The sequence below is a fragment of the Sinohyriopsis cumingii genome, chromosome 16, assembly GCF_028554795.1.
Source record: "Sinohyriopsis cumingii isolate HCF-2022 chromosome 16, ASM2855479v2, whole genome shotgun sequence".
In the NCBI taxonomy this organism is placed as follows: domain Eukaryota; kingdom Metazoa; phylum Mollusca; class Bivalvia; order Unionida; family Unionidae; genus Sinohyriopsis; species Sinohyriopsis cumingii.
The window spans coordinates 96,089,288-96,113,728 of NC_142976.1; the positions used below are offsets into that span (position 1 = coordinate 96,089,288).

Sequence of the window (24,441 nt, forward strand, 5' to 3'; positions counted from 1 at the left end):
TGGCTGTACACTGACGAAAATGAAAAAAGAAATTACCATTTACGGGTAACACTTTGAATATGACAAGAGTGTTATCTTGCTTTTTAATATGCTGTCTGGTTGGTGCTAATAAAAATGGTGCCTGTATAAAATTCAGCATGAAAATCTTCTTGCTACTATTTCTGAATTGATGGTCACATTAACTCAGGGTTTAAGATAATATACTTATGATGTCTATTTGGTACTACCTGAAAATAGTACAGATCTGACCTCTCACATGGCCACCAAATTTTGCTATCGTTATATCTTCTTAAGTGATGGCTATATCTAAATATCATTTTAACTAAAAGATTTCTTGTGCTGTTTGGTTGGTCCTGTATGAAAATGGTGATCTTGACATCCAGCATGGCCGTTTAGAAAATCTTGACAATACTTCATATCAGTAGATGGTAATATAGACATGGGGTTTTCTTTTAAAGATATCTTATGACAAGTTATGAAAATGGTGTGGATCAGACCTCCAACATGGCTGCCATCTTGAAAATCTTACTGTTGCTACTTTTCTCAGTAAGAGATGATCGAATTGGAGCTTGCTACTTAAGGCTATTTTTTGATATTGTTGGTCCTAAATGAAAATGGGAATGGTTAGGCATCCAATGTGACTGCTATGGGGGCTATATGGAAGAGAGTTTTCAATAAGAATTTAATAAATTGTATTTTTTACTCCATGATTTGAAACCAGTTGTGTTTTTGGGAAATTTGATGAAGCATTTTATGTATACACTGCAATAAAATTTATGTTACGTGACTGAGTCTTAATTAAATCATGAAGTAAGTTAATCATGCCATTTTAAATGTGCAAAATGGCTTAATCACTAAAACCAGTTCAAGGAGCATTTGATTATGCGGGTCATATTGGTGTAAGTGTTCTTATAGTGATGAGCACAGAATTTGGTTAACATAATACAGCATGGACTGTGCATCTGGAGGGTCAGTATGATGCCAATTTTTGGAGCAAATTGCTTAAAATGTAATTGTTTTGCCTAATTTGAATGTATTAAAAGTTTATGCATCTTTATAGGTCATGTAGACATGGGAATTTCATGCATCTTTATAGGTCATATAGACATGGGAATTTCATGCATCTTTATAGGTCATATAGGCATGGGAATTTCATGCATCTTTATAGGTCATATAGACGTGGGAATTTCATGCATCTTTATAGGTCATATAGACATGGGAATTTCATGAAAAAGCCTTTTTACATTATCGAGCAGTTTCCTAAATATGAAGCCATGGTAGCTCAATTGGTATAATGTCAGACTTACAATCCGAGGGTAGTGGGTTCAGTACCTGCTCCTACCATCCTTGATTGTCTGCCACGGAGTTCATAAGAAATGCACAAAAAAGTGTTAAAAGTTTCATTAAACTCCTCCAACAAAAATAATTCATCAAAAAGCAATTCCAAGACAAAAAATGGTGCTGACCAGATCTTCAACATGATGACCATGGTGGCCATCTTTAAAATCATCCTTTACCTACTTCAAATTAAGAGATGGTCTTATTGATATCGGGTTTTCATGAAATCACTTGTTGCTATATGTACTTGGTTGTAAATGAAAATGATGGCATTATGACATCCCAAAATTTGAAAAATCTTGTAACAGCTTTTACTAAATGAATGACCATATGGACATAAAAATGTCCAATACTTCTTTAAATATAAATGGCCATCCTAAAAAATCTTTATATGGTTAGTTCTTTTGAATTCGATTGTCTTAACTGACATGTTTTTACCAAAATACAGTAACATAATTTAACTGGTTACAAATGAAAATGGTGCTGATCTGACCTCCAACATGGCAGCATGTTGGTCATGAATCTCAAAATCTTGTTATCACTACTACTATTGCATGAATTGTGGTATTGACATGGAGTTTGCACCAAAACATTTCTTGCAATGTTTAATTCTTCTAAATGAAGAAAATGGTACGGATACGACCACCAATATATATGAACTTTTGTGAAGGAGTTTTGAAAACCAGACTCAGTTGACTTTGGGGTCAAGTCAAAGATCATTGCTTCCATTTATTTTTTTACTGAACTTGAAAACACAGTGACCTGTGCAAGTGAATTTTGACTTTGTATTTACCGGTAGTTGCATTCCAAGGTTGATACAAGAGAAATTTTGAACTACTATGAATACAATTTCTGGAACGAGTATTGCCATTTAGAAGAATGAAAATAGCCTTGGAAAGAGGGTAGGCAGAAAAAAATTCCCATTTTGGCTAAATTTGGAACATGTCAAGCTTTCCTTAATAGGTACTTCACTTAACATGTATATTTTAGTTAGAAATTAACATTTTGTAGGCTTTTTTGTGCAAAAGTTTAACTTTTAAAGGTCCTGGCTGTAAGACTAAATGAGTTTACGGCTTGACCTTGCATCTGTTGTACATCATCCCTGACTTGTCCTCCAGTATTTGCTTTTTCAAACATCTAAACAAAACTGCTGGACCAATTTTGACCATAGCATGAAGAGCTTGCAAATTCTACACATTAAACAAGGTCACCGTGACCAATAATAGTTAAAACTCTTTAAATGACCACTTCTGAAAAACATGGCTGAGCAGAATTTGATTCAGTTTTTCAGATATGGTCATTATTAAAAGAAGAAATGCTGTTACAAAAGAAGTTAGAAAAACTTGAAATGATGATTTTTCCAAAATTACTGAATAGAATTTGACCAAATTTGACAGAAACCATCCTAGGCTTAGGATTTTGACAATTTTGCAAATGATGCCAATCTGCCCACAAACTGGCCACTATTGCTAAAAGCAGAAAAACTTAAAATGACTTCTTAGAAACCATTCCACCAAATTTGATAGGAAGCAGCTAACCACAGAGGGCTTTCAGATTTATACAAATTATGTTGTTAGACTATCAGATATTGTTGCCTTTCCTAGAAATAAAAATAATGTTGTTACCAATTGTTATCTGCCTACAAATTGGCAAGTTTTAATAAGAAATCACACTTTTGGAAAAAGAATTATCTCAGTACACCATAAATAACAATGTGGAGCAGTATTAAAAAAGGCTGGTAATAGTAACAAGTGGCAACACTGTAAAAAATAAACACCAATTAAAGAGGTCTTAACACATGAAATTCTTGTTTTAATCTTTAATTTTGTTTCAGTATAATCAGTATAATCTGTTCTGTTCTTTTCAAGCATAAGAAGTTTCATCTATGATGAACTTCGCCCCAGGTTCGACAGTCAGTTTGCGTTTGGAGGTAAAGGTTTTCCAAGGTAATATTTGTTTAGGTCTGGCCGTCCATTTAACATGTACACCATTGAGACTGTCAATCCATTTGTCCCATTGTTTTAATCCTGAAAGTTTGGCACCGAGTCAGCATTGAAGAACTTTCAACAGGTGGTTGTCCCATGCAGATATTCACACATCTCAGAAACTCACTGTAGTTTATTGATATATAGGGTAGGTAGGTAGGGTTCTTTTTCCATTTTTTAAACATTATATATATATATATATATATATATATATATATATATATATATATATATATATATATATATATATATATATATATATTATAGTGATTTGTATATATAATTTACTAAGCGCTTCAAGTACTGGGCCAACCCGGTTCAGTTAGATATACATATCAACTTTTGGGAATATTTCTTTTAAATCCTCTTTTTTTAGCCCTGAGGGGGAAAAAAGTGCTCGGATCAGCAATTTTTTAATGGGGACAGTTGGCTGATCGGGAAAAAAAATTTGTTGCCTTAGGGAAGAGTTGCATTGTGACTCTCAATTAAAATACACTGCTTTGATTTATCACATTATATCTTCTTTAAATATGTTACCTTGAACCTCATAATACCTTAGGAGTACAACTACTACCTCACAAATCCAGCCCACCCAGATAAAACTTTTAGGAAAAAGAGCTAAAAGTTATCTGCCCACCAAGGTGGCAGTTGACTGAGTGATCTCCCCTTGATAATGGGATGGGCAGTAAAACCCCTGAATATTGCAGTTAATACTTCTGCTCATGCCGAGAGGCACGCTTTAACCAAGAGAGACCTTGCAAAAGCCAGAATCAACACAAATACAAGTTGGAGGAGTTTTCACTTCACAAGGAAAGTTTTACTCCATCTATATTTCCTGCTTGTCTCTCTTTCTATCTCAGCAAAGTTCAGCCTTCACAATTTCAGCCACATTTTGTCGTCTCTACACATTTAATTGTACTTGTGTCTCAGACAACATCTGCACTACAGGCATGTTATTTCTGTTTCAATTGACCTAGGTCTGTTACAAGGCATCTTCAGGGACAAAGACCTCAACACAGTAAGTTCCTGAAAAGCAAACTGTCATCCAGTTTGTTTAACTCTGTGTATACAGGCAGTTATGGAGATCAGTCTAACCCACATATGGCCTAACTACACTCTTCTTTTATGATGCTGAGACAGACAGATGCCATCTCTCATTTTTCTCAACCATTGGACTATTTGATTGGTGATCTATTGAAAATCACTGTTTCTGCTTCAGGGCTCCCACAAATTTTGTCAGTGGCATACCTCGACACTCTTCAACAGCTCCATCTCAGGCAACTTGAGAGATGTCAGTCTCACCTCATGCATGCATAGACAATGTTTCTTTCTCTCAGGCTCCTTCATTTCCTGATCTCACTATGTCACGAGAAAACTCAGCCTTCAGAGCCTCCATTGAAGAAGTTTCCCATCTTTTACCTCCAGAGTTCTGTCATCCTCCTCGTCTTACCTTATTAACCACCTCAGCCAGATCTCTAGCATCTATTGATCTTGTCACAGTCTGGAAGAATCACAGACATGCTTACATCAGCATCAGCCATTTCGTATTCTCACAAAACACCTTGCATCAGCTTTGTCGGTGGTTCTAATATTGCCATACACCAGCTTTTCATTCAGAAACCCCAAACAGTTGACTGGGACATCATAGTTTTGGGGATAACTAAACCGTGCTCTATTCATATGGATCAATCAGTTTTCAGTGATACTCAACAATTGGTCCACAATGTGGTAGCTGTGGTATTGATGCTTATCTTCCAACAGGCAGAACAGAGCTCATCTCTTACTCTGGAGTTCCATGAGTCTGTCTCCGGATTGGCCCCGATCTTGAACAGATCCACTTAACATGCTTAAGCCAATGCCATCTCAGCAGCTACAAATTTACAATTGGCAGAACGACATGCACTGCTCTCCACCACCACCTTCTTTAAGGATCATTAAGGCCAAGCCATGAAGACAATCATTGTCCTCTAATCCACTTTTTACACAACCAGATTGAACAAATACATAAACAAGCCACTGTGGAGACAAATTTTTCTGCCCCTCAACTGCAGCACTTATACAGGGGCATTTCGAAAAAAGAAAAAAAAATAACCAAGGGACTTTGACTTGAGCACAGACCTCTGATAAGATGTCTTATTGTAGAATTCCTTTGCTTTCTAGGCTTGCTCAGTTTTGCAGAGACAGCATCATCCTAAGATTGCCTTTGTATGTGCCCTTACAAATGATTCTTTAATTCCAATGTAGGCCAAACGTTTGCTGCTGGACAAACTTCTCCACCATTTGCACAAATGTAAGGTACCATCTGCAGACTTGGAGCAACCTAACTTGGCTCACAGTGGATATACCTCTACAAGTCCAACCACCAGATGTCACTCTATGGACGCAAGTACAGAAAGCCGGCAGGCATACCTAATACTGCCTTTCTTTGGAAAGCCAATGGAGTGTGGTCTCCCCAGGACTAGCATCCACATATCAATATCCTCAAGCTGAAGGCTGTTTTTAAAGCCTTTGACTGGTGGCAGGAATTTTGAACTGGAAAGGGAGTCCTCGTTCTATCCAACAGCTACATGGTGGCGACTTATCTCAAATGGCAAGGAGGAACCAAGTCTAAAGTGGTGTCATCAACAACAAATCCATGACCAAGTCCAGGACAGTCTATGCACTGTCCCTAGATTGGAATGGCCTGAACGCGTACACCTATCCTCCAGCATCAGTGATCCCAAAGGTCATGCAAAGCAAGAGAATTGAAGTGTTGCCTCATACGTATTGCACCACTTAGAAGGGAGAAGTCATCAATCAATGACCTCCTCAATCACACAGCAAGATTTCCATGGAAGTACCCGAACAACCATGATGTCTGTTGTTCTGCACCAAACCCAGACTATCTGACACCTAGGGCTCATATTAAAAAGGCCCTTGGAAATAAACATTTCATTCAACCATTCATGGAGAGAATTCCTCGAGTAAGAAGGCCTTCCACTCTGTAAGTATACAATGGCAAATAGAAAATTTGTACACAGTGGTGTAAACAAGAACACATTTTACCACTACAGGTATCTATACCTGAAATAGGTAACTTCCTCCTCAGGCTGTTTGATGTGAAAAAGCTAGGATCAGATGCAATCAAAGGTTACCACTCCATGATTGCTGGCACCTTTCGTCACGATGGACAAACCAGACTTATCCTATCTCTTCTCCAGCTTTGATTATACATGACCAAAACGTTGGTTCTGTGCCCAAAGTGGAACCTATCATGCGTACTAAACTGGCTGAAAAATCACCTTTTGAACCGCTTTCAGTGGTATCATTGGCACACCTTTCATACAAGCCCTGCTTCTTTATCACATTGGTGGTGGCATGCAGAATCAGCAAAATACATGCCTTATTGTAGGACCCAAATTACATGTAGTTCTGACAAGATATGTCAGTTTCACTTAATATGGTTCCCTCTTTTATCACCAAGAACAGGTTTCCATCCATAGGTAACCAGACCTTTGTACTGAAGTCATGGTCTATTCCGGACACTTCCACTCAAGGCCACCTTATAGGATCCAGTATGAGCACTGAAGTATTATCTTAAAACAAGTGAGCCGTTCCGTCAAGGGAGATCACACCAGGACAGGATGATATAACTACACAGACCCATTCATCTCCAGGAATCCAGTGAAGTGGGTTATATTCGCTATGAATACCGAGAAACAACTCCAACTCAGATGGAATTGTTATGCATTTTGGTTCACAAGCTTACAGCAGTTGCCAGCGTTTGACCAGAACTGTTCTCGAACTGATATTATCCATGCCATGGGATGGGGATCTGAGTCCACACTCTCCAGTTTTTACCACAGAGATTCAAGGGACTAAACCCGATCTGGTGGGACCTTTAACTGTGTCACAACATGTTGCCTTTCCAGGTTGTTTGACAGTTTCATAATATGTGGCTTCACAACTTAAGATGAATTTGCTGGAGGGAAATGTTTCCCCTTTTGAAGCTGCTCTTTGACAGATGGAGTCTTTACCAGTCGGATTACCTAGAAGCCAACTCGCATGTCTTAGCAGACCAGAGATGGCATCTCCAAAGTAAGGAGACTTGTACCTCCCTCCACCTCTTACCAATTCTCAATAGGTACTATGATTGAGGAACATATTTAAAGAAGAATTTTTTTCTGTCAGATGTGTCTTCATGAATACTTACCCAATCATAATAAACATACTACACCTTCCCAGTTTCCCGGGACTTATATCCATATAGAGAGCATGCCTTACACTCCACTAGTAACTGACAATATTCGTGGGTTTTGCTGCCATTCACTGTGCCTGAATGCCACCTAGGTAGGCAGATAACGTTTTGCTCTTTTAGCTCAAAACAGAATTCATTGTTGGGAGAGGTATACATGAACTCTGTGAATCCAAAATCAGATGAAACAAATTTCATTGCAAGGAGAGATATATTTGTACTCTGTAAATCAATTATTGCTATTACTGCAATCAGTTTCATCCATGAAGACAGTCTTCAGTCATAACCAGGCTTGTTATTGAATGATGCAATTAAATATAGCAAAAACTGCAAATATTTTTATGTTATGATTAACATGTTTTAACATGTTTCCAAAGTTAGGACCCATTAAATTCATGTTTGGTAATGGTTTATATTTGTTTTTCATTTTCTTTTTGCTTTATAACTATATATCGATATGTATGTCTCTTTATCTGTGATAAAAGAATTTAAAAATAAAATACAACTCAAATTTCAAAATTGTTGTTTCTCAGAATGTAAACATTTTTGAAAAATAAATCTCATTTAATTTTAATTGAACAATAACACTTGAACATTCAGCACAAGCAACATTGATATAATATACTCTGCTCAGAGGAACATGTGAAGTGTACTGAAACTTCATGGAATACTGTTTATCGATATTCTTAACATTATTAATCCTGGAATTAAAAGTTATTTCTAAAGACAAGTGAACAACTGTTGAGATGGTATAGGGGTTGGCTCTTACAGGCAAGCCAATGGGTGCTGTTTACCCAAGGACCTAGGTTCAAATCTCCATAGAATATTAATTAAACATTTTATAACCTGTAGAATTCTTTATTTGTATTAATAAAAATGATTGTTAGTATTAGCATGCATTCTTCTGTTGAATCCAGGGATAGTACTATTCTGTTCTGATTAATTTATATTAGTAACTAACTCTCTCTCTCTCTCTCTCTCTCTCTCTCTCTCTCTATATATATATATACACACACACACACACACACACATACACACACATGCATACTGAAGACCTGGTCAGGTTTAATTGTCATATTTTTTAACCTTGTTATGGTCCGTATATGACACAAAATTGTGTCCTTCAATTAATTGCATCATTTTAGTGAAAGGAGCATCCATGTGATATGGACACATTTGTTGTAATTCAAAGTCTTAAACTTTGTAACAGAAGGCAAGTGCAACCAACAAACCAGCAAAATCAACAAGCAATTTATTTTTCTGCAATGCAAACTGAAAATTCAAGAAACACATACAGTATTGTGAATTAAATTCAAAATAATCTTAAATCTCCAATCACAAAATCCAATGTATAGAATGTTCTTTATGGATTTCAGTAGTCTTTAATATTCTGATATATAACACATTGATGCAGTCCAGAAGATCTTTGAATGAGTTGACAAAGGTCCAAAGTAATTTATTAATCCAAAAGACGATGAGCGATGAGCACATTAGTACTTCCAATGAAAAGTTTGAAAGAAATAATTTCTCTGGATATATATATGACAGAATGATCTAAAGCAGGAAAGAACTATTTGTTTACCATATCTTCATTTATAAACATTTTCACTTGACCTGCATCATAATAGAATGCCAAATAAACATTATTTTTGCAACTTGAAATCATGGACAAAAGCACACAATTCATAACACATTTCTTCTTGACAATGTGTTCGCAAAACATAGGTATTACACGTCCACTTGTACTACGAATTAAAATTTATGAAGTCACATGCAGGGAATGTATGGTATGATCTTTAGGAGAGAGTCTTCCTTGGATGAGTGTGTGTGTGATTTGGATTTTTAACATAGCTTTAAGTTTTACAATCATATCACTATGATGTCTGCAGTGTGGCAGTTTATTGTGATGTCTAGCACTGGGACATTATGCCACAGACATGTAGCATGATGTCCCACCCGGTCACATTATCTAACACTAGGCTGACCAGTCCTAACACTAGGCTGACCAGTCCTAACTCTAACCTGTTAATGCTGAGCGCCTAATGAGGCAGCTGTCAGTACCATTTTTATAACTCTTAGGTATGACTTTGGCCAGGGTTCAAACCCAGGACCTCCCGCATCTGAATTGAATGCTCTAACCACTAGACCACAGGAACAGCCAAGAAGTGGGGTCTTTTTTCCTCAGATCATATGCTCATATCCCAAAGTCTAGTTGGTCCTAAACAAAAATGGTGCTGCTCTGACATCCAGTATGGCACCTTGAAAATCTTGCTATTGCTGCTCTTTTTCACCAGAGTTCTTATGATATCTGGTTGGTCCTTAATGAAAATGGTGTTCTGACATCCAGTATGGAGATGGTTGCCATCTTGAAAATCTTTTTATTGTTGCTTCACGGCAGTTTCATTTATAATTTCCCATTTCCTATGAAATAGTTCTTTTCTAACCAATAAATGATTTTTTTGTTGAGAATTATTATCCCACAAATTATATATATATATATTTCCTAAAGAATAAATTATGCTTCAGTCAGCTTGAATCACAGTTGTTTCCAATTGCCAATGTGTTGTTTAGATTACTTTTCCGGTTTGTGTAGTTTTAACATCATCTTAAAGCAAGTTTATATAGTCCAATAACTTAAGGCCAGAAAACTCGTGAACCTGCTTATATGGCAGGATTCAACGTGGATCCCATTTGTGCTTTTGGTTTCTAGAAAATACAAAAAAATTTCCCTGTTTATTGCCCATAAAAAATTCCCACATGGAACTTGTTATCTCGCTTCTTTTATCTCATCAAAATACACCCAGATATTTAGAACCATTGTAATGAAATTGACAAGTTTCAATACAAATTCACATTTTAAAAAAAAAAAAAAACAATTTTCTCAATACAGTGTGAATAATAATGCACATGCTAAATACTAAGACTAAAAAATGAATTAAAGCAGCCTTCACGCATGAAATTCATGTTTTAATCTTTAATTCTGTTTCAGTGTAATCAGTATAATCATATTTTCTGTTCTAGGACGAGAGCTTTCAATATATATAACTCGCCTTCTGAGGACATGATCCAAGTCTTTTCTGCCAGGTAATATTTTTTGTCCATAAATTCATTTAACACACATCTCAGAAACTCTCACTATAGTTTATATATGATCATGTAGTTGTCTCTGTATGTGAAAACTTTTCTGAGAACCTAATTATGTGCTTGCTGTATTTTTTTGTTGCATCTTAACAATCAATTCCAGTATGCCTGCTTTGTTTTATCACATTGTCTCATTTGTATCAAATTGAATATGGGATGTAGAATAAAAAATTGAGAAAGGCGTAAAATCCTACCTGCATAAGTTCTTGTGGTCATTATTGTGTGGCAAAATCAATCAATTTCATTTGACCAATGGGGCACAACTTCAGGTATTGTGCAATTCAGGTCATTATGATATGTGTGTGTAATTAATTAATTAATTAATTAGGTCTTAAATTATGTAACAGAATGAGTGAACCCAACAGATTTCAATAAAATCAACAAGCAATTTATTTTTCTGCAATAAAAAGTGAAAATTCAAGAGACCCTAATAGGTGAATTAAATCCCAGATTATCCTAAATGTCATATCATGAGTCAAGAACTATAGAATGTTCCAGATGAATTCCAATATTCTTGAATGTCCTGATGTAACACAATGATGCAATCCAGAATGTCTTTATATGAGTTGACAGAAGTCCAAATTAATATATTAATCCAAAAAGACAATGACTACTTTAATACTTCCATTGAATAGTTTAAATAAATAATTATTCTGGAATTATCTTTGGCAGACTGATCTAAAACAAGAAGGAATTATTTATCAAATTCCTATTTATATACATTTTCACTTATATTACTTATGTCTTCAGGGTCTGTTTCAGATTTACAGCAAGTTATATGAAACACAAATTATTTAGTAATTAGAGAGATAGAGGATTTCAAATGGGTAATGTTTTAATATTGGAATTACAAAACGAGTTGGAGGCCCCAAGTGGTCAAGTGGTCTAAAGCACTCTCCATTACGGATCACTGCCATCTCACCTCTCTCTGCATGGGTTCGAGTCTTGGATTCGGCCAGTGTGGGTATGTGAGAAAGCTTGCCAGTAGCTTCTTGTGTGTCGGTGGTTCTTTCCAGGGTTTTCCCGGGTTCTTCCTCCACCATTAATACTGGCCGCCATGTATCATATGCTGAAAAATGGCGTTAAACCCAACAACAAGAAAATGATTGTTCATCAAGTTTCATATATTTAATATTAAATCATTACCCATTTGAGATTCTTTTTATCTCAGTTTTTATTTCAGTGGAAATTATTTAGATGAAAAGGAGAATAATTTCGTTCATTCTGACAGATACTGCACATTTCATTTGTTATGTATAATGAATAGTCCCAACCAAAGCTTAACTAGTAATAGCATTTAAAAATAGATTAGCCTTTTCTTACAAATTATAAATCAAAGAACAAGCATGCTTCCAAAAAAACATTTTACACTGACAAAATCATTTTTCAACACACAGTGTCCAGTGCGTGTGATGTCACATTGTTTGATGCACTACTTGCAAGAGTATAGTTGAAGATCCATGTTTATGTAGCCTAAAGTGTCACTTTCACAACTAAACATTACATTGTTGTGATATTCATGGGAAAATAAGGTTTACTGGATGCAAAAATTCCCGTATTTGCTGTAGTGTATTTGTGATCGGATATTTACAGTGTTTGATCTAGAACAGTGGACTACAGTTTTTGTAAACAAATTTAATTTTGACTCAGAACTGCATCACAGATTTACCATGTAAATATACAAGTGTAAGTGATAAACAGTTTGAAGACAGGTTTATGTGCACATTTTTCTGTGAACAGGTGAGTATATTTGGTGGATTACTGACTAAAGATATACCACACTCTCCACCCCACACACCCACTATCAACTGAACAATACCTGTAGTTTTACTTGTTGTTGTTCTTGTCTTGGGGATTTTAGCCAATTTTCATGTTAATATATGTTATACATAACAAACCCATTCCAACAAAAATGTAATAAATCGTGTACAACAAAGTTTTCAGGTTAACGCCTGTTAATTGCAATAGCCACCAGAAAATAACATTAAAATCATATTTAAATACTACCATAGTTTCAAACTCTTGCATCTTGACAGATATGGTACTCATATGATTTGACTCTTGCATAACATCTTTGGACATTATTGGACAACTGACCATTTTGTGACATCGATTTTAAGAACTTTTAGGTTTTATTTGAGAACATTGTATGCATGGATGTATTTTTAAATTAGTGTACTCACCAGCAATCCTGACATTTCCCAGAAATCAACTAGTGAAGCAGAACTTGTAAACTTATGGTTATATAGTGTCCATAATATAAGCAGATGATTTATCACACTATGCACTCCTCTTCCACAACGGGGTCCACAAACATAGACCGCACTATAAGCAAGGTGCGAGTTACCGAGGGACCTCCAAAAATTTAGATTGCTTTGACATAGAGAAATCCATGGGGGGAGCTGCGTTAGGGAACTGGGCTGTTTATTGACTGAATCCTCATTTTACAATCACATCGATAATAATTTTTAATAATATGCTTTTTCTAATGAAGTTGTTCGTTATTCTGTTTAAATAACATTTTCAAAATGTCCAACATGTGAAAGATCGTTCCAATTGGTTTCAACAACCAACACGTGTACGCATAAAAGAAAATCTGTGTATTATGTCACTGCTTTTTATTTTCTTAATGAGTCAGGTTCCCGTTGTGGTGTTTAATATTATCCTGCCAGATCAAGAGTCCAGAGAGCAGGGAACTAGACTAAATGTTGATACACCACCAAACAAGATTCCTTTTTTTCAAAAACACGCAACATTTATTTCATGATACAATCGTCTACATTGAAATTTTTGTATTGCTCAATTAGTACAATATTAATTTCAATTAATTAATTGGAATTAATAATGATATGTCTTATCATCCTTGAGGATATCTCTAAGTGCCAGTTCAAGAATTCTCTGAAACTTGCTTGCTCACAATGGTCCGTATCTGTGAAATCAAACACTTTATTTTACGAAGTATTCGTTTCGCTTGGCTGCCTTGTTAACTTTGATGAGTTATGAAAGAGTCGGTTAATTTAAGGTAATTTATGTTACATACACAATAACATTTATAAGTGTTCGATTGATCAAATGAAGTGAGTTCACCCAACATACAACTGGGGCCGCTAGATTTTAAGTTTGTAGGATTTTCGTGCTTTTTAACTTTTCTTTTATTCCACCTCCTTTATTTGATTCAAAAGACATAATTAACATGATAATACAAAGGAGGCCAGCTTTTAATTCAGTGCAACAATAAAACAAATACTTCAGGAAGTCAGTTATCAAAACATGGTCAGCACTTAAATAAAAGGAACTAAAATATAGAACATGAACACAAATTTCAATTGATAAAAAAATTATTTAATTTGTATTTATTAAAGTACTGCCTCCACTTGGTGTGAGTGACATTTTCATTGATCGAAATTTCCTTACACATCGTTAAGTGTGGTGTACTAGGAATGTCGTTTGGAAAGAAAATGTAAAAAAATATATGACCTATTTTTAAATTTGATATTTCATAGTGTTCATTAAACTTTCCAGGTCCTATCTTCCGTTTTTGACAATAAAACGAGCAATATATCAAAGTTTCCATTACCAATTTTGATCGCGATTTTCTTCAAGTTCAACAAATAGGGATCAATTTTTTGGATATTTTCTGATTTTAAAAAATGGGATCCATGCCTGACCCCGCGTTATAGTTCGCAAGTTATCAGAGCGCGAGTTAACGAAGGAGTGGTGTGGGAAAATGTTGAAAACTTTGAATACTGTTATATTAGACATAGAACTTGCATGGCGCAAGATTTAGATAAAAAAATAAAGGCTTGTTTTGTTCTGTACTAGATGTAAGATCGTCTTTGTGATATAATTGTTTTTGATTTGTGACTTTTTGTTAGTTATACTGACCTTGAGGCTAGTCGAGTTTATGTGACAATTTCATATCGGGCATAAGGCTTCTATATTCATTAGCATACGTTTTTTGCATACAGTAATTCAAACCACCACAGATGAATTTTGATCAAACTAAACTATTCATGTTTATCTATGCATTATTTTGGAGGTGTTTGATAATCAGCTTTCTGGAATGTGATGTACTAAGTTTTGCACACAAACAAATTAGTCTAATCAACCAGTATGAATGGATTTTCGTTGAACAGATTTATTTTGACTATTTCTCAAAGGAATTCAGTAATCATCCCTTATTTTAAATGAGTATACAGTCATCATCCTGTCCATTAGCAGATGGGTTTGGATTTTACCTAAACTTGGAAAAGGTGTGTGCATTAGATGAGTCAGATAATCAGGTCAGTGTCAGCAGTCCTGACTTGGGTTCTGCAGTACAGAAGACTTGGGTACTTTATGACAACATGTACCTTATTTTTCTAATAATAGGGACATACTTAATGATAGGCCCACTCTTTCGAAGCCTTAGAAAATTATAGCAAGCTTTTCCCAAAGTCATAGAATGGAAGAAAATATGTACTAGTAGAATTGGCTGAAAGAAAATTATGTCCATGTTGTGATTGCCAGCTTCCTATAACCTTGGCTTAAAGTTTATCCACACATTTATTTGCACATTTTGTAATAACAAAATCCAACAGAATAGTTACACGGATTTCGTTCTTTCTATGCACATGGATATATCTTAAGAATACATCAAGAAAATTAAAAATGAAACCTCTGTGCTTATGAGTTCAAGATAAAAGGCAACTTGGATTTTGCACCAAAGTTGTCTTTTGAACATGAGAACCTGAACTTGAACAAATATATATTGATTTTGATTAACTTGGTTCTTGTCTGTATCTTGGCAGAATTTCCTGAAATTTTATAATCATCCATCTGTAAGTTCAAGGTCAGTGATCATAAGGTAGTTCAAATATCTCTGGAAATAATTCAGTAGAATTGATAATCAGATCTCTGTTACTTGGATTCATGGTTATCAACCCATCTGTTTACACATAATTGTAAAATAGCTCAATTAAAGAAAACATTATGTGTTTAAAGCCAAAGGTCATGACTTTGGTTTTCAATTACAGAAGGCTTGTGAACACTTTCACTTTGTGTTCCCTTGTTATGTATTATAAGAAATATGTCTATCACACTGTCCATTGGTAAACATTTTCTTTTTCAGAGCATAACTTTTAAACATTTCAAGGCATTTCAACCACAATCAGTATACATGTCAAGCAAGTGTAGTGGCAGATGATTTTCTTTATAATAGGTTTGTGAGCATTCCAGCAGATAGAAGTAGGTTTTCAATAAGTTGGTGCTTTGGGTATTGGGTATGATATGGCTATTTAATTGAGTTTGATAATGAGCCTTTTGTCTAACGACAAAAATAAAATATACAGCTTGAAACTAAATAAAAATTCAAAATTAATCATTTCAAGACTATGTTTAGATTTTAATTCATAAAATAATACTTTTGCAATATGTTAAGCTGTTTAATTATTCATTATGCTTAAAGTAGACTTGTACCTTAATTATTATTATTTAACCCATTTTGTGTTGTTGGTTACATTCAAGGTTTCCCATGCTACCAGAAGAATGGGAAAAAAGTAGAGAGAAATGATTTTTTTCCCCAACTGAAAAGTCCTTGAATGTTGCAATATTGATGAAAGCCAGGAAAACCCAGGAATTTTACACCACCACATCACAGCAACAATTATGTAATTGAGTCATAACTGAGCTGATCATGATTTAAATTTATTGATTGCTGACCAAAATATTTGGAGGCTTCAGTACTGATCATTTGGGTGCTTGATATAAACATACTTGTATAGTCAGTCCAAAAGCTCAGTGGATTTGATTCATTAAGTAGACTGGTTAGTTCACAGAAAGCTAGATATCTGTATCGTTTCTTATATGGAAAGTTTAAAAATTGGTCTAGCATCACAATAAGCCAGGAATTTACGTGGAAATGAATACAGCATTTTGCAAGACATGCAGTTCTTGTTTCATTGTTGCCAGTGGCAGGTGCAATGATTGTCATCAATATATCCAGTCACAAAAGGTAAGTTATTAATTTCATTGTTTATTTTTATTGCCTTAATTGTATGCTGCACATTGTAGTTTGAGTGACAGCATTAAAATTATGATTTATCTTTAGCGAAATTAGGATACACTGATAGATCGGTTGAATCAGGTACAATTGAATCAATACATCTGCAGATAATACAAAAATACTAAGACAGATACTAAGCCTTTATTATTATTATTATTATTATTATTTAGCCGTAAACCCAAAAATGTACTTTAGAAATTTAGATTTATCAACACTTTTCTAAGAACTACATCTACTTGCCTAAGATATATAGTCATATAGGGAAGAGAAACAAATACTTAATTGTGCCTGAAGTTTTAATCAAAAGCAAGAAACATTAAATGCAATTCATTTTTGTGAATGCATGCAATTTATATTTTGTTATCGTTTGTTTCTGAGTCAGTATTTTAAATTTCATGTACTTCATTTCACAGGCATTTAACATATGCACAAAGAGAAACACCCAGGATGTGTCAGATTTTTTCAAACTTGTGGATTCATCCCTTGAAGAAGCTGTGACCAAAGCTGAATCACTTTTTACTGGGTCTCTCGTTGAACACAATATCCTTCTATCTGCAGCCAATCATGCAGGTGCCCTTTTCAAGGCTATGTTCCTGCATCCATCCCATTCAGCATACAACATCATTAAAAAATATCAGTGTGGACGAACAAAGACATCATGTATTGTTAAGGAACTGGCAGCAGCTTCTACAGAAACTTTAGTTCAAACAATGAAAAGTGGACCATTTAGCATTGATACAGATGATAGCAGTGACAGGGTAGACAAGTTATACCTGCTTGTTGTTCGCTATAGTGAAAATGAAAATACAAGAACAAAACGTCTAACATTATTGGAATGTCCAGAAAAAGGAGAAGGGGAAAACATCACAAAAATGATTGACAACAGATTTGAGGAAAAAGTCATCCCTTGGAGGAATTGCATTGCATTCACCACAGACAATGCCAATATTATGATAGGAATGAAGAGTGGTGCCTATGGATGTTTGCTGCAAAAGCAGCCAGAGTTATATGCAACTGTTGTATTTGTCATTGACTCCACTTGGCTTGCAAATGGGGCTTGCAAGGAGCTTACTGTTAATATAAAATCATTCTTTCATGACATTTATTACTACATGGAAAAGAACGCCAATAGTTTGCATGCATTCATACAATGCCAAGAAGAAGCAGGTATTTATATCACTAAAGTGTGCAAGCATTGCAGTACTTCATGGCTGTCTCTTGGAAAAATGACAAAATGAGTATTTAAGCAGTATTATCCACTTACAGCCTTCTTTAAGGCGTAGTGTGAAGAGAAGTCTGCCAGTAAAGAAGTCAAAACAAGACAAAGTGTGGAAGCCAGCCACTTTAGGAAGCAAAGAGTTCTGGAAAACTTAAGGTCCAGGACTTTTAAGTTGAACCTCCTCCTCTTGGACTTCATCATTCCCTTTTTTGACAGGGTGAATCTTGAGCTGCAGTCAGAAGAACCAATGATCCACAAACAGGCTTCTCAGATAAAAGAGCTTATCAAGCATATTATGGCCATGTTTGTGAAAGCTTCTTCCATGATCTACAAGCATACAGAATCTGTTGACATCCGGATTGGATACAACATCAAGAATGAAGAAGAAATAATGATTGGTCAAGCAGCTCGGAGCTTCATGCAGGAATGTAAACTTTCTAAAGAAAAGGCTGACTCATTCTTTACCTCTATATAAGCATTCTTTACAACATCATGTAACTATCTAATTAAGCATAGAAATATTTCACAACCTCTGCTTGAAAATGCAGTTGTAACAGATGTGAGAAAGAGGCCCTTCGTCAGCTTCACAATGCTGGATTTCTTTGTTCTTTAACTCTGTTCAGTAATGATCATATGTGAACCTTGATAAAATAAATTTCATCATGGAAAAACCCTGGAAACGACTTGGAAATCTATCTTTAATAAAGTGGGGGATTTATGTACATTTAACCATGAAGGGATGTTGCAGAAAAATTGATAGAATAAATGATATACATGCTTTCCAAACAAAGAGGAAGATACAGAAATGGAGTCCAATAATTAAAGTTGGTAACCATACTTAGATCTGTTTCATCCTGCAATGGTAGCAATTATAAATGTTAGTCACTATTTTAAAACTAGTTTGGTAAATTGTGTATTTAATTCAAAATTTTCACAAATGTTGAATTTTATTAAAAGCAGAGTGACTATTGTGTTTTGTTGAGTTAATAATAAGAAATATGTATTCTAACATGAGTATATTCTCTGTTCGCAGTTTTGTATCAAATTTAAACATTTTAGGATTATGGGCTGAATAATTGGGATCTGTCTTTTAGCAATATGGGGGCTTAAATGTAGTGCTACTTATGATTTTTTAACATTACAACTAAAGAAGGGGTGGGTTTGCTTGATTTCTGTGTACTAACAGAACCATTTCGATTTAGAAGAAGCAAACTGCCACATATTTTACATGATAAAACGATTTTACACTCTTCCTAATTACAAGAAAAATTACATATTTTATTTCTAGAGTGGTAAATATCTACCATGCCTATCATACATTGCACTGTAAAACTTGTACTTAGTGTTTCTGCAATACATAAACAGGGTTCATACAGTCTTCGAAGGTCTTTGACAGTTTAGGGAAATTGAGGTAGCATTTTTAAGGCCTTAAAAGTTTGGGAAAATCGATCAGATTACCCTGAGGTCTTTATTAGTCTTTGAAAATTGAAATAAACCCAAACATTTTGTAAAAATTCCATAATCACAAATGAAATTGTTCCAGGTTGTTAGATTTGGATGTAGTCTAGTTTTCCTGGTTTCTTTCTTTTGATGACCCGTTCAGTTTCATTTCATCATAAAACAATATTGTAGTATTTTGCATTCATTGTTTTCTCATATAACATTACTTGTATATAAAATGTTAGCAAAAATAAGTCTTGGAAGTCTGTGTTTGTGGTCTTTGAAAGTTTGGGAAAAGTCTTTGAATTTATCATTCAGAATTCTGTATGAACCCTGATAAACACCATTGTCAAATAAAACAAGCTTCAGATGAACTTGGCAATGTAAAGTAGGGCAGATGCACTTTTCTGCCTGTCATTAGAGGTGACTAATAACAGCCGAGCTGCAAGGGCTTAGTGATTAGCATGTCAGAATTGTGGCTGAAAGGGTGTAGGTTTGAACCCTACCATTGTGTCATCCTGTGAAGCTACCATGGTGTCAGTGGACAAGGTACTTTACTTGGATTGCCTCACACTAAGTACATTGTGCTGCTTCACCATGAAGCACCAGACCAAACCAATGAAACATCAGTGTACTGTGACAAGACTGCATTACAGCTGATTAGGAATTGTGACATTAAGCACATGCAATCTGGCATTTATCTATGGTAGCAATAAAGGCCCAATAGAATGTTCATACATTCTTGTACATGTACATGTATCTATATGTCGTAGCAATATTAGACCCGATAGAAGTTACGTAAATATCAGGAAGCAACAAGGGTCCAAAAGAGGAAATATAAATCTGTGAAACAACAGTGGTCTAATATAGGGTATATGTTATATATATATGAATCATCAGATTTTGTGGAGTATCAATGTATCTTTTGATCTTGGTAGCAAATGCAGTAGTATTTTCAGTGGTAGCAACAACGAAGTTCTTTGGATTAAATTGACATGGCATAAGAGCAGTCTCCATCATGTAAGAATAAAATGCCATGAAATGCCATAATAGGAATGGTAATTGAAGTTGTATCTATGGTAACAGTAGGTGTTCAACAGTAGACTGCATCTATGGTAGCAACAAGTGTTGGATAGTAGGCTTGCATCTATGGTAGCGGTAAGGTACCTTAACTTGATGTACATGTTAATGGTTGCAGTAGAGAGTTACTTTACTCTGTGAAACTTTACTGCTACAGGGCAAACATATATATTTAAAGATGTAGTAAAATTATACTTAAAATTGAAAATTTTGTACAATAATTAGATTAAAATAAGTCATGTCTTTGTACCATCTTATAATAAAGATATAGCCTGGTGACAGTAAAGTAGCAGATTTAAATGGTAACGGCAAGGTTATTTAATTCCATCAGTAACTTAAGCCCAGAAAACTCATTGACCTGCTATATGGCAGGATTCAATGAGGATCCCATTTGTGTTTTTGGTTCTAGAAAATACAAAAGATTTTTTTCCCCTATTTATTGCTCATAAAACAATTGACACATGGAACTATCATCATCAAAATGTGCCCAGATATTTAGAACCAGCATCGTGTAATTGACAATCACATTTAAAAAAAAAAAAGAATTTTCTCATTACAGTGTAAATAACAATGTACAGTGAAATAGTCATCAATGAAATATGCTTGTAATACTAACAAGTGGCACATTAAAAAATGAACAAAACTTAAAACGGTCTTTACAAGTGAAATTCATGTTTTACTCTTGAATTCTGTTTCAATGTAATTGATATAATCATGGTATTTTCTGTTCTGTTTAAGGATACACAGAGAGCACCAGGAGCATCTTGACACTTTCTGTGCCAGTCTTGAACTTCACAGTGGAGACTCATTTTATTGGTAATATTTGTTGTCCATCATCTATTTAACATGTACTCTTGTCTGTCATCCTATAGTTTTAATCCAAAAAGTTTGGCACTGAGTCAGCATTGAAGAACTTTCAGTGGTTGTCCCTTGCTGATTTTCACACATCTCAGACACTCTTACTATAGTTTATATATAATCACATAGTTGTCTCTGTATGTGAACACTTCTATGAGAACCTAATTACGTGCTAGCTGTAATTTTTGTTGCATTTTGACAATCAATTCCAGTACTCCTGCTTTGTTTTATCACATTGTCTTGTTTGTATCTAATTGAATAAGGGATGTAGAATAAAAAAAACTTGAAAGGCATACAAAATCCTACCTGCATAAGTTCTTGTGGTCAGTATTGTGTGGCAGAATCAACTAATTTCATTTTGACCAATAGGGCACAATTTCTGGTATTATGTAATTCAGGTCTTTAAGATTTGTGTGTGTGTATATGTATGTGTATATATGTATGTGTGTGTGTGTGTGTGTGTGTGTGTATATATATATATATATATATATATATATATATATATATATATATATATATATATATAACACCGCTCCAGTGGCCTAGTGGTTAGAGTGTCCGCCTCGGATGCGGGAGGTCGTGGGTTTGATCCCTGGCCGAGTCATACCAGAGACATACACAAATGGTACTAACAGCTGCCTCGCTTGGCGTTCAGCATTAAGAGGTTAGTGTTAGGACTGGTCGGCCTGGTGTCAGGATAATGTGACTGGGTGGGACATCATGCTACATGTCTGCGGGATGATGCCCCAGTGCTAAACATCACTATAAACTGCCACATTGCAGACATCGTAGCGATATGACTGAAAAATTGTTAAAGCTACGTTAAAAATCAAAATCACAAATCACACACACACACACACACATATATATATACACACACACACAGTATGACCCATTGTGATATGGTGGTTGGGGTCCATATAACCCGACTGTGTTATAGACTGAACCATGTTATAAACAACCAAGTCTGTTAACTGAAGAAAATTATGATTTACCTTAAATATGGCCTGGTGGGAGGCAGGATAATAAAAACGGGTGCAAAAGTATGTGCCTTTGATTAAATGAAGATAACCTAGACTGAACAACACTTGTATATTGACAACTTACATTTGTGTAGTACAATCCATAATTCGTTCAGTACTGTACATGTATGTAAGAAATCCATGAATTTGAGTATAGATCACATGTTGTAAAATTCATGTATGACTCGCATACCAATAGAAAATACAAATAACATATTAAAAAAATGGTAGTCTCATTCTGACCTATATCTGATTGTCACTAAACAATTCACTACAAATAGCATGTGCTACACATACATGTACTTAAATTGGGCTGACATCTTGCTGAGGCTATCCAGGGGATGAGGCTATGTTAATAGAGAAATGAAAATGTGAACAAATTAAAAAGTTTAACATCTTTGCAAGACACCCATCTTCATTTAACTTGAATGCCAGATATCTATAGTATCAAAAGATTGGAAATTTAATTTGTGTTTTAGCTGCTATTGGTAGTGACCGAAAGCATACATTTTTTCCTGCAAAAATGAAAAGTCACAAAGAAAATTGCAACAATCCATAAGATTCCATTTTCTTGAATTTAAATTTGATGCTGACTACCTTTCATGAAATTATTGAAGGGTGAGCATTTTTACTGGGGCTTTTTTGCTTTTTTTATTTTTTGTTTAGATTGTAGCCGGATTTGGTTGATGAACAACATGTGTGTCGTTGAAGTTAATGGCAAGGACAGCTTTGGAGAACCAAACAGATTTCCATTTCTTATTGCGGTGGCAACATCAAAAAATGATAGAACATTGATTGAGACATAATTGTTTATCATTTGCTTAGTATTTATACAAAATGATCAGTGCTTCAGAGGTACTGTTCCTGCCTTTAAAAAGTTGGTCGATTGTAGCATGACTGTTGGATAAACCAACAAGTAGATGTTGGGGTGTGTGTGTGTATTTTTGGGTTTTTTGTGTGACATTTGTGGTAGCGGAGTGATGCTGCCTTCCACGCATGCGCATACATGCCAACCATTACTATTTTGGCATATGCTTGTTTCCACTAAATTATGCCTTACGTGTATTCGGTGCATTTTATATTAAGTTTGTGGCTTCCTTTCATGGTGCCTCCAAATACAAGTTTACACAGCCAATAATGTTGCCAAAGAAACTCACAAGATGGTATATTTTGCTGCCAGTAAGGAAAATAAATCGCAATTTGTAAATGTATTCAGATTACGTGTTTTTGGTATATACCCCTTCCAAAAAAATATTTCATAATTTGTTTTCTCATTTTTATTAACATCCCATTAATCCCACATATCATATTCTTGAAAAGAAGGCTTCTATGTAACTACAAAATAAGAGTATGCTTGTCCGTAGACTTATATGCACTTTCCTATCAGTTTTGACCTCGGTTTCTATTTATAGCAGCTGTGTGGCTTAGTGAGGAGAGAACAGACTGGTTTTCTAACTTGTAATCATTGCTCGCATATTCTTTGTTCATATTGATAATTGGTACAGAACCAGTCTGTAGATATTTGGTGCTAAAAGTCAAGTCGGATTTGTTCTAGTCGATGCATGTTAGAGCAAAAATGTTTTTCAAATAATTTCACAGATGAATTAGAAAAGATGAATAATTGATTCAGAGATGAATATATGAACTACATATTACAGCGTTCCATTCTAAGGCAGCTTCATGCCCCATGCAGTTTGTGTGGAAAGGATTTTAATATTGGTCATCATGGTAAAAGAAAAAAAAACTGAATTGGCTCATTTTGCTAACTCCAATATCTCTTTATTTTTTTTATATATTTTTTTTAACAGCAGAACTAACTTGTGGACACGAATTTTATAAATGCAGAGGCATTACATACTGAGTTCTTAAAAGAATACAGACTACCCCTAGCGGTAGAAGACTACATTGGTCCTTTGTTCAAGCGGATGTTTCCCGATTCCAAAGTTGCAGAACATGTGCAAGAACAGAATCATCTAATATTGTTATGTATTTAGCAGAAGATACTTCACTTAAAATTGCAGAAGCTATGGAAATTAGTATTACAACAGACAGGAGTAGTGATTATGTTGTTGTACTCAGTC

The 24,441-nt window shown here is 35.0% G+C and overlaps 1 protein-coding gene across 3 annotated transcripts in view; it reads left to right on the plus strand.

Annotated features, from left to right (window-relative positions):
* LOC149781021 (uncharacterized) overlaps nt 1-24,441 on the plus strand; it is a 137,845-nt gene that overhangs the window by 71,197 nt on the left and 42,207 nt on the right. For 2 of the 3 annotated variants that reach the window (XM_089938145.1, XM_089938144.1), the window contains exons 3-5: nt 3,207-3,284; nt 10,579-10,641; nt 21,219-21,296. In XM_089938145.1, coding sequence (XP_089794271.1) covers nt 3,207-3,284; nt 10,579-10,641; nt 21,219-21,296 — 219 coding nt within the window. The remainder of the gene's footprint in view (nt 1-3,206; nt 3,285-10,578; nt 10,642-21,218; nt 21,297-24,441) is intronic. The other variant, XM_089938146.1, reaches the window with a different exon arrangement.